Source organism: Pongo abelii, chromosome 7, assembly GCF_028885655.2.
Source record: "Pongo abelii isolate AG06213 chromosome 7, NHGRI_mPonAbe1-v2.0_pri, whole genome shotgun sequence".
Classification (NCBI taxonomy): domain Eukaryota; kingdom Metazoa; phylum Chordata; class Mammalia; order Primates; family Hominidae; genus Pongo; species Pongo abelii.
The window spans coordinates 41,527,961-41,545,748 of NC_071992.2; the positions used below are offsets into that span (position 1 = coordinate 41,527,961).

At 34.6% G+C, this 17,788-nt stretch overlaps 1 protein-coding gene across 2 annotated transcripts in view; it reads right to left on the minus strand.

The window, feature by feature from the left end:
• LOC100433654 (A disintegrin and metallopeptidase domain 3-like) overlaps positions 1-17,537 on the minus strand; it is a 76,524-nt gene extending 58,987 nt beyond the window's left edge. The window contains exons 1-6 of one of the 2 annotated variants that reach the window (XM_024251136.3): positions 17,360-17,537; positions 16,877-16,959; positions 8,702-8,757; positions 7,310-7,388; positions 935-1,011; positions 480-657 (exon numbers count right to left, since the gene is read on the minus strand). In XM_024251136.3, coding sequence (XP_024106904.3) covers positions 480-657; positions 935-1,011; positions 7,310-7,388; positions 8,702-8,757; positions 16,877-16,959; positions 17,360-17,417 — 531 coding nt within the window. In that variant the 5' untranslated portion in view covers positions 17,418-17,537. Of the gene's footprint in view, positions 1-479; positions 658-934; positions 1,012-7,309; positions 7,389-8,701; positions 8,758-14,259; positions 14,435-16,876; positions 16,960-17,359 lie in introns of those variants that run through there. The other variant, XM_054561495.2, reaches the window with a different exon arrangement.
• Between the last annotated feature and the right edge of the window lie 251 nt (positions 17,538-17,788).

Here is a 17,788-nt window from a genome sequence, read left to right on the forward strand (position 1 = left end):
AGAATTACGTCAAAATATTAAGAGCACTATCTTTAAACAACGAGGTTTCACACAATTTATACAATTTCTAGTGTATTATCTTGCCCCCTTTTCACTTTTACATTTTCTATCAAAATAACACTTTTAAATAAAAAAATGCATGTGCAAAAAAACTTATAAAGCAATTTGATCAAATTGGTAATAATTTTATTAGTAAGATGCAAAATCAATATAAAAATAACTATATGTCTATAAAAATCCCCATAATTAAGGAAACATGTTATGATGCTTTAGAATTATGTGTGTTTATAATGATTACATTTTCTAAATATCTGAATAAACAAATACATGTTTTAAACAAATATCCTACAACTGAACTTTTTAATATAATAAATATCAGTTTAAATTTGTTCTCCAAATGTGTCAGATTTCAGAATTTCACTGTGAATAACTTTATCAACAGTAAGACCAATGAAGAACTCATAAATGAGAATACTCACGTCTGATTTGACAAGAATCCTGTAGGACTGATCTGTATATTGAGCCACAGGATAATTTTCTTGAAAGGAGGAATGACCAATAGCATCATTTTTAATTCGATAAACTACATGCTCATATGTAGGTGAAGATTCCAGTGGTTCAATACCATAACTGATATTATCTAACTGCAGTAATCCCCTGGATATTCAAATACAAAAATGGAATAAAAATGTTACTGATAAATTTGAATACACTTTACTCTAGTGAGAGTTTTTTTCTGAATACATTTTATGCTTGCCCTCCTGGGATACAGAAAAAGAGAATAGAAAAAAAGATAAAAAGAATAAGTAAAAAAGAAAAGTATTTAAGAAAATAAAGTTTATATTTCTCTATATTTATTCTACCCTTCAAGAAGTTTCTGGAAATGAAAGGCTCACATAAAATCTCAATGTACATATCTGGAATACACCATTACCTGAGTCCAGAACAGGTGCGTAGTGCCACAACTGATTTTGGAATGTCTGCAGCATATCCTTGGTAAAAGCAATGACCCTAAAAAGGAATATAGAAAGATATATTCATATATGATTTGGAAACAAAGTCCTAGCTTTTATCTTTACTTCCTATATATTGTCAAGCATTCATATTTAACCATTATCATCATTATTTATCAGGTATTGAATCTCCATATCAATCTACAATCTCTTTCTCTAAGTTCTTTTCTGCTATGTTATTAGCTCCTAAACATTTTCATCAGTAACATACACTTTTTCTCAAAACGAGGCATAATCTCTATTCCCACTTGCTGACACTGGCAGGCCAAATCTACCCCTAGTAGCAGTTATCAGAGCCCAGGTGGACCAATCAATCCTACCCAAACACACATTTACAGCAATGTGCCTGTTACACTCCACCATCAAGACTAACAAACTCAGGCAGGGAAATCCATATCCTGCTCCGTGTCAAGCAACGGCAGCAGTCACCTGCACTTCTGGTGGTGCCAGCAGGACCTGAATCTATAAGCCCCTCACAAAGAGGTAGAAGGCAACCCAGGTCCCAACCTCTCTCCAGCAGTAGAGAGTAATCCAGACTCAATAGCTTCTGGCTGTGCACCCAGCAGGAGAAAATGATCCTCATGAGTCACTTCCCATTTCTCCCTACTATAAGTAAAAAAAGATCATCCAGATAGGAGCTATCTTCAACCAGGGTCACCGGCAGAGATAGAATCAAGCACACTGAAATCTAGTAGCAGAGAAAAGGCGGGAGAAATGTTCTCCATCCTATGGATCTTTCCTTACCCACCTCAACTGGAAACACTACCTGGCCCAGGGAAGTATGATTTACACCTCTAGCTTAAACGCTTAAGAGGCAGCAGAAGGTCCAATGCAGCCAGAACAATGAAACACAACACAATAATATTGTAAAGAAAAAAATATTATTGGGACAGTGGACTCCAATAAAATAAAGCTCAAACTGAATGACTGTCTTCTAAAATAGAATATTAAAATAAGGTCAAGGGTCTTGACTAATGTCAATGATACAATCTAAATAATTCATTATAACAAGGACCAGGAATATCCCAACAAGAATGAGGAAAGAAAATCAACTGATGACATCATTGAGATGAGTCATAGGATATCAAAAAATATTTGAAAGAAGTAATAAAAATTGCATTAATGAATAATGACAAATTCTCTTGAAATAAATAACAGAAAATCTTAGGAAATAAATAGAAGCCAAAAAGGGAACAAATGAAAATATTAGAACTGAAATATGTAATAAACAAACAAGTGAAACACTGAATAAGCTCTATAATCTGGAGTACAGATGACAGTGGATAGGATCACCAGGTTTAAGGAGAATGCAATCGCATATACCCAACCTGCAAAATAGAGGACAAGTGGCTGAAAAATGTATGATGTCTCAACAACTTGTAAAACAATAGCAGAAGATCTATAATTTATACTTTAAAAAGAAAAAAAATGGGGTTTAAATAATATTTAAAATATTAGTACTGAAATTTTGGTCAGCCAGATTGATCCCAGGACACTTCTTCTCCCACAAGCATACCAATTCAGCAACATTATATGGAAAAATTACCTTTGTGAGTAATCAGAAACTAATATAGAGACATATACGCTGGGAGGATGCAAAACTAGACTCAGTAAAGCTGGTAGAGAGACTTGGGTCACTCTCTTGCCAGGAAACCCAAAGATATCCACACCTAGACCTATTTTAATCAAACATTAAAAGATCAAAAACAAAGAGAATTTTGTAAACTACAAAAGAATAGCAACTTGTCGCATACAAAGGAAACTCCATAGGACTATGAGCAGAATTTTTTTTTTTTTTAAGGAGAAACCTTGCTGGCCACAAGAGAGTGGGATGAAATATTTTTTTAAAGTGCTGAAAGAAAAAAAAAAGCCAAAAAGAATGTTATACAAATCATTATGGATTTCTTATAAAATCTATAAGAAACTCACTTGAGACTTAATCACACATATAGGATGAAGGTAAAGAGATGGAAAAATAAATTCCATGCAAATGGTAAGCAAAAGGGGGCAGAGATTTGTATACTTATATCAAAGAAAATAGATTTTGACACATAAATCATCATAAGAGAAAAAATGACATTTTATAATAATAAAAGGGTCAATATCTGAAGAAGATAGATTACTTATAAATATGTACACACTCAATATTAGAACATATAAATAAATAAATCTGAAGGAAGAAATAGACACCAATACTATAATAATAGGAGACTTTAATACCTTATTTTAAACAACGAATAGAGCATCCAAAGAGAAGATTAATAAGAAAACAGAAGATTTGAATATTACTATAAACCAAATAGTTCTAACAAACATGTAAAGGATTTCATTGAACAGCGGAAGAATGTACTTTCTTCTAAAGTAATCTTGGATCTTTTCCAGACAGATCACATATTAGGTTAAAAAACAAATCTAAAAATTTTAAAAAGATTGAAATCATAACAAGCGTCTTTTCTTAATGCAATAGAATGAAGCTAAAAATAAATAGTATAAGGCAAACTAAAATATTAACATATATTGAAATTAACACACTATTGAATAACTATTGGCTGAAAGAAAAACATCAAAACAGAAATTAGAAAATATCTTGAAATAAGTGAAAGCATAAAAATAAAAGTAAACAAAAAATATTAAAACAAATGGATGCAGGAAAAGCAATACTACGAGAAAAGTTCATAGCAATATATGCCTACATCAAAAAAAAGACATATCTCAAATATGTTTACCTGAAGAAGCTAGAAAAACACGATAAAACTGGCCCAAGTTAGCAGAGAAAATTAAAAAAACAAAGATTAGAACAGAAATAAACAAAATAAAAATAGAAAAACCAATATAGAAGCAAAGAAGTTCATTTTTTGAAAAGAAAATTGACAAACTTAGCTATGCTAAGAAAATAGAAAGGATGCGAATAAATAAAATCAGAAATAAAACAGAGACATTACAACTAATGCCACAGAAACAGAAAAGGATCATGTAAGAGACTAGTATGAACAATTTTCTGTCAGCAAACTGGATAATCCAAAAGAAATTGATAAATTTCTAGAAACATACAAATTGCCAAGATTGAATCATAACGAAGTACAAAATTTAAAAGGACTCACAACTAGAATGAAGATTAGATCAGTAATCAAAACCTACCAACAAAGAAAAGAGCAGGATCAGAGAACTTTACTGTTGAACTCTATCAAACATTTAAAGAATAATTAATGCCACAACAACCATTCTTAAACTCTTGCAAAAAACTGAAAGAGGAAACACTTCCAAACTTACTCTATGAGGCCAGACAGCAAAGCCACATAAATCATTACAGGAAAAGAAAACTACAAGCCAATATCCCTGATGCACATAGACGGAAAAAAATCTCAAAAACATCTGAATTCAACAGCATATTAAAAGTGTCCTACACTATGACCAGGTGGGATTTATCTCTGGAATGTAACAGTGGTTCAACATAAGAAAATCCGTTAATGTGATACACTATATTATATAATAAATAATAGAATTTACAGGATGAAATTAATAGATGAAGAAAAAGCAAATCTCAGCTTCTTTTATAGGACCTTATACATACATTATTATGACCCTAATACAAAAATCAAACAAAGCCGGTACAAAACAAAACTTGCAGATCAATATCTCTCACGAATACTGAGGAGAGAAACCTCAAGATAATAAGTCATATGTAAAAAGAATTATAATTATATATGTCAGGACTTGGTTGTAATTTTTTAGGTATGCAAAACTATTTCAAGATTTAAAAATAAATCAATTCAATCCAACATGCCAAAAGGCTAAAAAAGAAAAGAAAAACTTGTAATCCTATCAACTGATGTAGAAAAAACATTTTCTATAACTAAATAGCCATTAATGAACAAAAAGAACAAAATAAACTTTTAGTAGGCTAGAAACAGAGGAGAATTTTCTCAACTTGATACAGAGACTATAAGAAAACCTAAAGCCAAAATTATTTTTTCACAATGAAAGACTGAATATGTTTTCCATGAAACTGGGAATAATCAAAGAATGCCCTCACTATGGTTATTCAACATGGTCCTGGACATTTTACCAAATTACAGTGAGGCAAGGCAAAGAAATGAAAAGCAGACTTACATACTGGTTGAAAATGAAGAAAGAAAATTGTCTATATTTGTTAAAGTCGTGTCTATGTAGGACATCTCAAGACATCTATTAAAAAGCCCTTCTAGAACTAATATGTGAATTTAGCAAGATTGTAGAATAGTAGATGAAACCCAAAAAATGAATTGCATCACTAGAAAAGAACAATATACATGTGGAAACTAAAATTGAAACACAGTATCATTTACAACTGGTCCAATAAAATGAAATACTTGGGTATAAACCTAAAAAATGCATAAGATCTGAAAGCTGAAATCACAAAAACACTAGTGAAAGACATACGTAAAAGACCAAATAAATAGAGAGACTTACTGTGTTTTTGGATTGGAAAACTTAGCGTAGTAAAGATGTCAGTTCTCCCCAAATTGATCTACAGATTTAACACAATTTCTATCACAATCCTAGCAAGCTTTTTTTTTATTTGCACATGGAGTAGCTTTATCTAAATCTTACATGAAAAAGCAAAATATGTAGAATAGAATAGCTTAAAAAGTTTAAAAAAGAATAATAAAGTGGGAAAAACCACTGTAGTTAACAACCCAGAAATATATCCACACTAGATCGATGGATTTTTTTGACAAAGTAGTTAAAAGAGCAATTCAAAGCAGAAATATAGCCTTTTAAAAATATAGTGTTGTAATTATTATATATCTAGTCAAAAGACTGAACTTTGATCCAAATTCCACACCTTATATAAAATTACCTCAAAATAGATAAAGAATTAAATGTAAAGTATAAACTTAAAAAAAACCCAGAAAGTCTTCAGAAACTACTACTACGTAGAGTCTGTAGGTTTGACATGAAAACAACCAATCATAACAAGAAATTTTGATAAATTAGCCCTCAACAAAAATAAAACTCTTTGATCAGTGGGAGACCATTTGAAAAGTAAAACAAATCACAGACAGGGACAAAATGTTTGCAAAGCATATGTTTGACAAAGGACATATTCAAAATATAGAAAACTTAAAAATCAACAGTAATCAGCAATCTTAAATTCCAAAGTCTCAGATTTCTGCTTGGTTCCACGTCTGGATGCTATGGTCCAGACTATCTACAGTAGGGGGCAAACTTAAACATGAAATTCACCTCCTGTGCTTACATTCTCTCAGGTACAAAATTCCTAATCATCCTGTTGTCACATGTCTCAAAACAGGTGTCTCATTTATTTATTTTTTCTGACTTCTAATTGTAATTTGGTAGGGAGGGAAAATCGTTTACCAGTTACTATACTGTAGATTTCATCATCTCTCAGTTCCAATATAGCAATAGAGTGTGACCAGTCATTGCCTTTCAGTTCCTCCCAGTCACGTGAATAAATGTCTTACAGAGTAATAAATACCTTACAGTGTGTAATAAAAATCTTACAGGGTAAAGTGAACTTTCTCACATAATTTCAAAACTTTCTTGACTCTTTAATGTCTTTCAGCCTGTAATCCCAGCACTTTAGGAGGCCAAGGCAGGCAGATTACTTGAACCCAGGAGCTTGAGACCAGCCTGGGGAACATGGTGAAACCCCGACTCTACTAAAAATACAAAAATTATCCGGGTGTGGTGTTGGCACCTATAGTCCTAGCTACTTGGGAGGCTGAGGTGAGAGGATCACCTGAGTCTGGGAGGCAGAGGTTGCAGTGAGCCAAGATTGCACTGGGGTGACAGAATGAGCCCTCGTCTCAAAAAAAAAAAAAAAAAATGTTTTTCTGATATAACTCAAATTCCGCAGTTTCACATGTGGACCTATTAAGGTTTGGTACGCTGTCTACTTTTTCGCATCCTCACTCTCACCAATTCCCTGGAGTCTTTCTGTAAGGTGATGTCTACGGTTTTCTCCACTGCCCAGGCCCTCTCATGTATCAGTTGAAACTTCTCAGTGTGTCTTAGCTCCTTCAGACACCTTTTTCCCCCTAAAACTCCTACTAATACTTTCAGACATACATACTTTAAATGTCCTTTTTGGAGAAATGATTCCTAAGTTCCAGATTTTTAAAAAAGTAGTTGTTCTATTCAATATGCTTTCATAGTAATTGCCACATTATATTTAATTTTGTAATCTGTTTTCTCAATAATTATGTGGGCCATAAAGCATTCATTTTCTCCCCAACAAGGGCACCTTAACCACATAAAAAATGTAAATTTACTTGGCAGAAACCAAAACTTACCTTTGAAAATGAAGAATCTGCATACAATGTTCCTGATTCATTGTATAAATACACCAGGAAATGTGGGTGTAAAAATGACCTAATTCAATCAAAATAATGAGACTTCATTGTAATTATATCATTAATTAAAAAATAACTTCCAGAATAATAAAATTAAACAAAATTTACTTTCAATACAAACATCTAAAAATGAAATGGACATCTCTATATTAACTTGCTGCTTTTTGATAGCATCTTGTGAGTATAAAAAAAAAATAACCAGTATAATCAGAAAAACGTGTGGATGCTTTAATGAATTTAAAATAATCAGCTAGGGCCAGGTGCAGTGGCTCACACCTGTTATCCCAGCACTTTGGAAGGCCAAACCTGGAGGATTGCTTGAGCAATCCAGCCAGGGCAACATATGGAGACCCCTCATCTCTACTAAAAAATAAAAATAAAAATAAATTGGTGGGTCATTGTGGTAGGTGCCTGTAGTCTTAGCTATTTGGGAGGCCAGGGTGAGAGGATGGCTTGAGCTCAAGAAATCTAGGCTGCAGTGAGTTATGATTGCACCACTGCACTCCAGCCTGGGTGACTGAGACCCTGTCTCAAAAATAAAATAAAATTAAATAAAATAGGCAGGGTGCAGTGGCTCATGCCTGTAATCCTAGCACTTTGGGAGGCCGAGGTGGACAGATCATGAGGTCTAGAGATTGAGGCCATCCTGGCCAACATGGTGAAACCCTGACTCTACTAAAAATACAGAAATTATCTGGGTGTGGTGGCGCGTGCCTGTAATCCCAGCTACTTGGGAGGCTGAGGCAGGAGAATCGCTTAAACCCAGGAGGTGGAGGTTGCAGTAAGCCAAGATCATGCCACTGTGCTCCAGCCTGGTGACAGAACGAGACTCTGTCTCAAAAAAAATAAAAATAAAAAAATAAAATAAATCACAAACACAGATGTATGTACAGTAATAAGTAGGTCTGCCAGATTTCAAAAGGGGTTTTCTTTTAGATTCAACTGTAATTTTATGGCTCATATACCTTAGTTAGTATTTGTTAACAAGTAACAATAGATTTTATGTATTTACATTAGTTTTCCTGATGTTATACTTTGGCAAAAACAACCCCAAAATTCTTAGTGTCATAAAACAGCAGTGAGTGTCCTTCGCAAGTTTACTAAAGATTCGGCTGCATCTTGCCTTCCTTCTGGAACCTAGGAAAAGGCATAGCCCCTCCCTGAAATATTCTCAAAATGACAACCTGAAATTGATGACTAAAATGAATCACAGAGAAGATATACAATGTTAAATAAATCTAATATTCAGTCTCTTATTTAAGCTCAATTTAGGGTAGTGATTGTAAAAATTTAAGACACTAGAAATAATGAATGAAAAAAATGGTAACTTACTGTTTTTCAAGCAGGAAAGTGTATGGTTTCCCCTCAATTTTGATGGAATAAGTGGCCTGTAGCAAAATATTCAGAGAGAAAGTGATTGGTAGAGATTCTAACTTCTTAAAAGTTAAACATCACAGTTCCTTGAAACATATATTTATTCATACAAATGTAAGTTATATCCTGCATGTATCAAAATTGGAATGTATAACAGAATTAATTGTAATTTAAATAAACACAAGGAGTCTAAATTTCAAAACTCAGATTATTAATCATTAGCATGTATTATTATAAGATTTGAATTTAAAATGGGGATTATGTTTAGAAATGCTGAGAAACAGTTGAAGAAACTTGAATTTTGTTATCTTTGCTCTATTTTGCAGCTCTCAGCAAAAATAAATTGAAAATAAAATAATGCAGCACAGGTTCCCAGTTAAGAGTTAAATAATTATTGCCCAGCTGCCAGAGGTACTACTCACAGGCAATCCTCATCTCCCCACCCACTTTGGCTATTGCCTTAGCTCAAGAGAGTCATCTTATACAAAGTCACAACTTTCTGGGACAGCCCACATTTAATTAGAAGCCCCTCCATTTAATGGAGGTTTCTTGTTTCGGATACATTTAGTATGGTGTTCCAAAAAGATTAAATATGGTGATATCTTCACGATAAATTAATATTTTTATCAATAATAAAAGTCCCTTTCATTTCCACAACCGTTTAAGGCAATTTTATTTTTTTCAACTTTATTGAGCTATGACTGAAAAACAAGTTTTGTATTTTTTTAAAGTGTATATAAGATGTATATGATGTTTTAACATACATATACATTGTGAAATGATTAAAACAATCAAATTACTATATCCATCACCTCACATAGCTACCATTTTATCATTTGTGGTGAGACATTTGAGGTCTATTCTTAGCAAATTTTAAGTAAACAAAACATTATTATTAACTGTAATGACCATGATGTGCATTAGATCTTCTGAATTTATTAATCTTATAACTTTGAGTTATAAGATTATATGATTATATAAGAAATTAATAAATTTTAAACATATTTGACCAATATCTTCTCTTTTCATCCACACTTCCAACCCCTGGTGACTACCATCTAATTTCTGTTACTATATGTTTGACTTTTTTTAAGATACGACATATAAGTGAGATAATGCAGTATTTGTCTTTGTGTGTCTGGCTTATTTCACTTAGCATAATGTCCTCCAGGTACAACCAGGTTGCTACAAATGATGGATGGCAGGATTTCCTTCTTTTTAAAAACTGAATACTTTCCGTTGTCTATTTATTGATCAATTGATCGATCATCTATCAATCTACATTTTCTTTATCCATATACCCAGAGATTAATGCCATACTCTTTGATTATGATAGATATATAATATAATTTACTTTTAGTATATTGTATATATTTAAAGTATACAACTTAAGTTTTTGATAGTCTTATCTTGATATAGAAATAGATAAGTGATTTTTGCAGTCAAGCAAATTAAAATATACATCATTCTAATATAGTTACTTTCTTTTATATTTTCCTTGTTATTGTTTTGGTGGTAAAAGTACCTAAAATCTACTTATTGGCAAATTACCAGTATAAAACATCATATTGTTAACTGCATTTCTTCTTTTGTACATTAGATTTCTTAGATGTTTTCATCCTATATAACTACAACTCTGTACCTTTTTACCTATATTTTCACATTTGCCCCCGCACTCTCCTCCTCACATCGAGTCCCTGGTAACCATTGTTTACTCCAAGCTTTTTTGTATGAAAATTTTTGAAATTCCACATATAGGTAAGATCAGGCAGAATTTTTCATTCTGTGTCTAGCTTATGTCACATAGCATAATGTCCTTTACCTGATTTCATGTCATCGTAATGGTAGAATCTACTTCTTTTTTAAGACAGAATAATATTCTATTTCATATATAAATATATACATACCACAATTTATCCATTCATCTGTATATGGACATTTTGGTTATTTTCATATCTTGACTGTTGTGAATAATGTTCCAATGAACATGAGAGTGCAAATATCTTTATGAGGTAGTGATTTCATTGTAATATAATTGGAAGTGAAGAAGTGTGATGGTGCATCAGGGTTTTTTGCTCAGAATTGTTTTAATTATTTTGAGTCTTTTGTGGTTTCATGAGAATTTTAGTTTGTTTTTTTTTGTTTCTATGAAAAATGCCATCAGAGCGTCAGTGGGCATTGCATCACTGCATTGAATCTGGAGGCTGCTTTGGGTAATATGCACATTTTAACAATATTAATTCTTCCAATCCATGAGTAAGGGATATCTTTCTATTTGTTTCTGTCTTCTTCAATTTTTCTTATCAATTTATAGCTTGTAGTTTTCAGTGTACAGGTCTCTCACCACCATAGTTAAATTTCTTGCTAAATATTTTATTCTTTTTGATGGTATTATAAATAAATTTTTAAAAAAATTTATTCCTCAGCTAGTTTACTGTTAGTATGTGAAAATACAGCTGATCTGTTTTATGTTGGTTTTTGCATACTGCAACTTTACTGAATTCATGTCTTCGTTCTAACCTTTTCTTCATATAGAATGTTTAGGATTTTCTATGTATAAGATCATGTCATCTGATAATAGACAATTTCACTTGGAGGCATTTTATTTTATCTTCTTGAATAACCCTTCTGGTGCAACTTCCACCTATGGTGAAGTCCAAAGATAATGTTAGTCTTATCTCGCAAAGAGGCAAGTTTCTCTCATCTAATTGTAGAGGAAGGGCTATCCGAGAAAAGAAGGTCAGAAGGACTTCCTAACCGAGGGGCTTTACGTCAGGGCCTGCACGGGCACTTCATCTCTCTTGGCAAAGACTGTGGTCTCTCACAGGACACTTGAGGTGACTTAGGTCTTCCCTGCTTAAGACCAGTGGCTGCCATCCAAGACCCATCTGTGTTTGGAGAAGGCAATACTCCATTTGGCTGTAGTTGGCAGTTCAGGCCTGGCTTGGGATTTTCCCAGTGTCCCCATCCCTTGGCCTCTTCATTGGAAGCACCACATCTCCTGTCACTTGCACACTCCACCATTGACAGCATGCAACGATTTAGTTTTCCTGAGCTTGTTTCCTGAGAGCAAGGCATCGGCAGTTCTCAGATTTCTTTGAATAAATGTGGGGTGTAAGAAATGCAGCCACATATACGTTTATTTTATTTTATTTATTTATTTTTTTGAGACAAAGTCTCACTCTGTTGCCCAGGCTGGAGTGCAAGGGTGCTACCTTGCCTCACTGCAACCTCCGCCTCCGGGGTTCAAGCGATTTTCCTGCCTCAGTCTCCCGAGTAGCTGAGACTACAGGTGCATGCCACCACGCCCAGCTATTTTTTTTTTTTAAGCAGAGATGGGGTTTCATCATGTTGGCCAGGCTGGTCTCAAACTCCTGACCTCAAGTGATCTGCCCATATTGGTCTCCCAAATTGCTGGGATTAGAGGCATGGCCACTGTGCCCGGCCTGATCTCTTTACCATTTTCAGGCTGTTCTCCCCCCACCTTCCCTTTCTTGCTTCAGAACATGCTCACAAAGGCCCCCTAAGCAGTGGGTACTGGAGATAGCAGAGTGAAAAAGGCACAGCCCCGCTAGGTGCAGTGTGGGTGGCAGACAGGGATATTGGAGATTACAATAACCCAGTCTCCTGGTGGAAATGCACAGGGGATGGACCGTGAGAATGCACAAAAAGGTGGCCTAGCCCAGCCTTGAGAAGGTTTTGCAAGGGGGGCTCCGTGGGCCCCTGGGTGAGGATGTGAATTCCGGCTTCCACTGGGCCTACACTGAGTGCCCCTGGCCAGGAGGGGTCAAAAGAACTACAGGAAGAAACTGAGGCACAAAATACAATTTTAAAGACTGAGTTGAAGTGAGGACTGCTGTCGGGGATGCACTTCCAAGTTACCTTTGGGAGTGGTCCACTTGGCCTTCGTTACAAGCAGGTAATTTTTTTTTTTTAAGATGAAGTTCGATGTTTAACAGTAGTGGTGAGACTGGGCACCAGTGTAGTTTTCATGATATTAGAGGAAAAGCTTTCAGCTTTTCCATATTGGGTATGATGTTAGATGTAGGCCTGTCATTTATGGCCTGTATTATTTTGAAGTACATTCTTTCTATACCCAATTAGTTGAGAATTTTTATCATAAAAGAATGCTGGATTTTGTCTAAAGCCTTTTCTTTATCTATTGAGATGATTATATGATTTTTGTCCTTTATTCGCTTAATGTGGCATATACATGTACTCATTTGCATATGTTTAACAATCCTTGAATCCCAGGAATAAATCCCAGTTGATCATGACATACAGTCCTTTTATTGTGCTGTTGAATTTGGTAGTATTTTATTGAGGATATTTGCATCTTTGTCCAGGGATATTGGCTCATGTTTTTATCTTGGAGTATCTCAGTCCAACTTTGGTATTAGAGTAATATTGTAATACTGGCTTCACGAAATAAGTTTGGAAGTGCTCCTTCCTCTTCCATTTTTTGGAAAACTCTGAGAATAATTATTATTTACTCTTTTTTTAAAAAAATGTTTGGTAGAAATCACCAGTTAAATCATCTGGTCCTGGACTTTTCTTTGTAGGAGATTTTTGATTATTGATTCAGTCTTAACTTGTTATTGATCTCCTCAGATTTTCTGTTTTTTATTATTCAGTCTTTGTAGATTGTTTCTAGGATGCTGTCCATTTCTTCCAGGTTATGCAGTTTGTTGGCGCAAAATTGTTCATAGCATGATGCTTTTACTTGGTGATGTCAATTGCAATGTCTCCTTCTTTATTTCTGGTATTGCATATTTGAGCCCTCTGCTTTTCCTAATATTGTTAAAGGTTTACTAATTTTATTTATATTTTTAAAAATATAACTCTTAGTTTTGTTGCTCTATTCTACGGTTATTCTACCCTCTTCTTTTTTACCCTTTGTTTTCTTCTTTGACCAATTGGTTGTTTAAGAAGGTGTTGTTTAATTTCCACTTATTTAGGAGTTTTCTATTTTTCCCTGTTTCTATTTGATGGAATGTTTTATAGAGGTCTTTTAGGTCCATTTGGTCTAAAGTGCAGTTTAAGTCTAAATGTTCCTTATTAATTTTCTGCTGTATAAATCTATCCATGGTTGAAACTGGAGTACTGAAGTCCTCTGTTAATATTATTTCTCATTTCAATTCTGTTTAAATTTGCTTTATACATTTAGGGGGCTCTGTGCTGGGTGCATATACACTAAATTGTTGTATCTTCTTGGTTAACTGGCCCCTTTATGATTACATTATGACTTTTTTGCCTTTTGCTATGGTTTTCGACTTACAGTCTATTTTTGTCTCATAAAAGCATAGAAACTCCTTTCCTCTTTGAATTTTGATTTCCATGCAATATCCTTTTCTATCCCTTCACTTTCAGCCCCTGCGTGTTCTTAAAGCTGAAGTGTGTCTCTCTCAGGCAGCAAATCTTTGGATACTTTTAACCCATTCAGCCACTCTATGTCTTTTGAATGGAGAGTTTATAGTCCATTTAAATTTAGAGTAATTATTGACATGAAGACTTACTATTGCCATTTTGATCATAGTTTTCTGGCTGTTTTATATGTTGTTTTGTGCATTTTTCCTCTCTTGCTGTGTTCCTCTGTGATTTGATGTTATCCTGCAGTGGTATCTCTTGATTATTTTCTCTTTAATTTTTGTGTATTTACTGTAGATTTTTGCTTCATGGTTTCCCATGAGGCTTACATAAACATATAGTCATATCAGGTTATTTTAAGATACTAGAAATTTAACTTCAATCACATACAAAAACTATGCAATATTACTTCTACACATATGCATAATTTTATGTTATCTATGTCAAGTTTTCCATCTTTTTATATTTTGTATTCATTAACAAACTATGGTAGTGATAGTTATTTTAACACTTTTGACTTTTAACCTTTATGTTAGAGTTATAAGTGATTCATACACCACTATTACAGTATTATAGTATTTTGAAATTGACTTATATTTACCTTTGCCAGTGGGTATTACACTTTCATATGTGCTCCTTTTATGATTTATCCTCCTTTCATTTTAGCTTAAATAACTCCTTTTAGCATTTCTTATTAGGCAAGCCTAGTGGTAATAAACTTCCTCAGCCTTTGTTTGTACAGGATATTTTTTATCCCTCATTTCTGAATGACAGGTTTGTCAGGTAAAATATTGGTTATTTATATATTTTTAGTTATATTCCTATGCACTTTTCAAGTGCATGTCAAATTTCTGTATGTAATTTATTTATTCTTGTCCATCATGTATTGTGTAATATCCATTATCACTTATTTCTTCTTCACCCTGTGAAATATATAGAAGTACATCTACAAATTTCTAAATGCATTTTTGAGTTCCTTGTTAAGTTTTATCCTAATTGATTGTTACCATATAATTAGTTTCATATTACCAGTATTTGATTTTTAATTTTCTTTCTTTACTACCGTCAATTTTGTTGACTGTTCTATATATTCTTCAGAAGAATATACATTACTTACAGTGGCATAGAGCTAAATTGCGGCTGGATTGGAAAAGCTCTATCTTTAGATCTGGGGATCCCTACACATCAGGATATTTCAGATTCTTGTCCAAAACAAAGGCAGTGATATTTATAATGGGCTTTCAGAGCTCAAAACGTCCCTGGCCAAGGAAGCCTCCTCAGTGTTTGCCTAATTATTTTGACAAGCCCTGCTTGACTATTTAAAGAGTCACTGAAACATTTCAGCTGAGTTCTCCAAAAGCCAAAATTTCTCCTGTAGTTCTTGTTGGTAGACTCAGTATGCTTTAGGAACACAGAGATTGTGTTTCCAAACAGGGAGCTCACAGTGAATGTTTCTTGGATTCATGTGTGATAAACTGTAGAGTCTAGTGAGTCCTAAAACATATCAGAACTGGAGGCAACAATACATTCACTTCACTGGGTTCATGTTCTATATATGTCCACTGGATAAAAATATTTTTGTTGTTCAAATTTTCTTTATCTTTATGAATTTTTTTATGATTTGTCAACCAACATTTGAGGAAAACATTTTAAGATCTCAGTATGGAAATGGATTTGACCATTTCCTCTAGAGCTATGAATTTTCACTTTCTAGGTGCTGAATGCATTTTATTAAATTTATACAACTTCAGAATTGTTAAATGTTCCTAGTGACTTGAATATTTCATCTTTAAAAAATAATGCTTCTCTCTCATAGTGGTGTGTGCATGTGTGTGTTTGTGTGTGTTAGCAGAAATGAGAAAATTGAACAAAGCCTGGTGACAGGTCAAAAAGATATATATCATTGTTAATGAGAGTCAAATGTAATGCAACTTTTCTGGAAGATATTCTGCAATGTTTACAAAAAGTTGTTATGGCTTGCCCATTGATCTACATAAACAACTATCAAAGAAATTTTATGAAACTATCTACGAGTTGAAAATTTGATAAGATATATGTTACATCCATATGACATATCATGAAGTCATAAAAATGACAGAGCCATATTAATTACCATAAAAGTAAATCCAATATTTATAAATAAATGAAAAAGTCAATTACAGTCATATATAATCATTAAAAATATATGTGTGCATGTGCATGTGTGTTTAAATATTCATTTAGTACAAATTTATTATTTTTAGAGACTGGTGTGGACATTCACTTTATTCAGGATTCTCTGTATTACCTCAATTTAATTTTACAACATACCTACTTTCCTACTCTAATCAGATGACAGATGACATTACTTCCATTTTACAAAGGATTTATATATACATGTATAGGCATGAAGATAGTCTTTATATATTATCATGTTAAAAACATGTTGCTTGGTAAATATTAGTATGACCTCAACTATATAATAACACAGATTTAAATGTACATATTTTCTAAAAGAACCCAGTAGACTGAATATGGTTCCTTCGTGTTATAGGAATTTGGGGATTCTTTTTCTGAATCTCTGTTTTAAAACAGTTATCTAACATTCATATACTGAGAAATGAAAAAAATATCAAACTCTTGCTGTCATTCAGACCAAATGACTCCTTAGCACGGTAAATTAGAACACAAACAAAATTTCACAAAGGTATATGTATGAATTGATTGGGGCCATATAGTCCAGAAAAAACAAAACACCATAATTTTAAAAGGTGATCTCTTAATTACATGCGTTTCTGAAACATCGCCATCATTGGTATTTGTCTGGATCTTCTGTGGTACTGTAATTTGCAGAACTGGTGTTTCAGAATCTGCATGAGGAAAAGCATATGTGAGCATTCCCAGTGTATTAATGTCACAGCGTCCTTTCTTATCCACTCTTTAAACTTCCATCACACACACACACACACACACACACACACACACACACACACAGAGTCCAGTTCCAGGAAGAGGTTCCTCCAGGCGTGGGAGGTTTACCCTAGCTCTGCCCAAGGACACTTCAGGGCTTGGTGACTTCCGCCCTGCGTAGGAGAAGTGTGGGCTGCTGCTCCCAGACCCCATTCGGCATCCCCACTTCCCACTGCAGCCTGGGGTACGACACTTGTAAGCGGTTCTGGTGCCCCCTTCCCAGCCTGGCCTGCGCTTCTAGGCCTTGCCAAAGGCGAAAGCGGAAAGGCGGCCTCCTCTACTGCAGGGCTCTTTACTTACGTGGGCCCGCGGAGGTCAGCTGGCCCAGGCCCGAGAGGATCAGCAAGAGAGACAGCATTGCGTAGCCGGCGGCCCAGCCACAGGGATGGCCGTTGCCCTTGGAACGGCTGCAGCTCGAGGCCAGGGTGGTGGAGGCCGAGCAGAGCGGAAGGGCCGTGGGGTCTGCGGGGCGCGGTGGGGACCCAGCTCCGTGGATCCCGAGGCGGGTGGATCCTACAGCCCCGCGCGCCCACTCACAGTGGGCTGCACCGGAGGAGGCATGTGGGAGCCTGCATTTCTGGGCACGTGGGCTCTTTTTTCTAAAGAGTTGACATTTACAATGCATTCAGGGGTAACATAGGGTTATAAAGCACATTTCTACTCTAGACCTTTTGCTGATGAAGTCTTGGCGATATGATTGTTCCACATCATAGCCTTCTGGGAAGACGG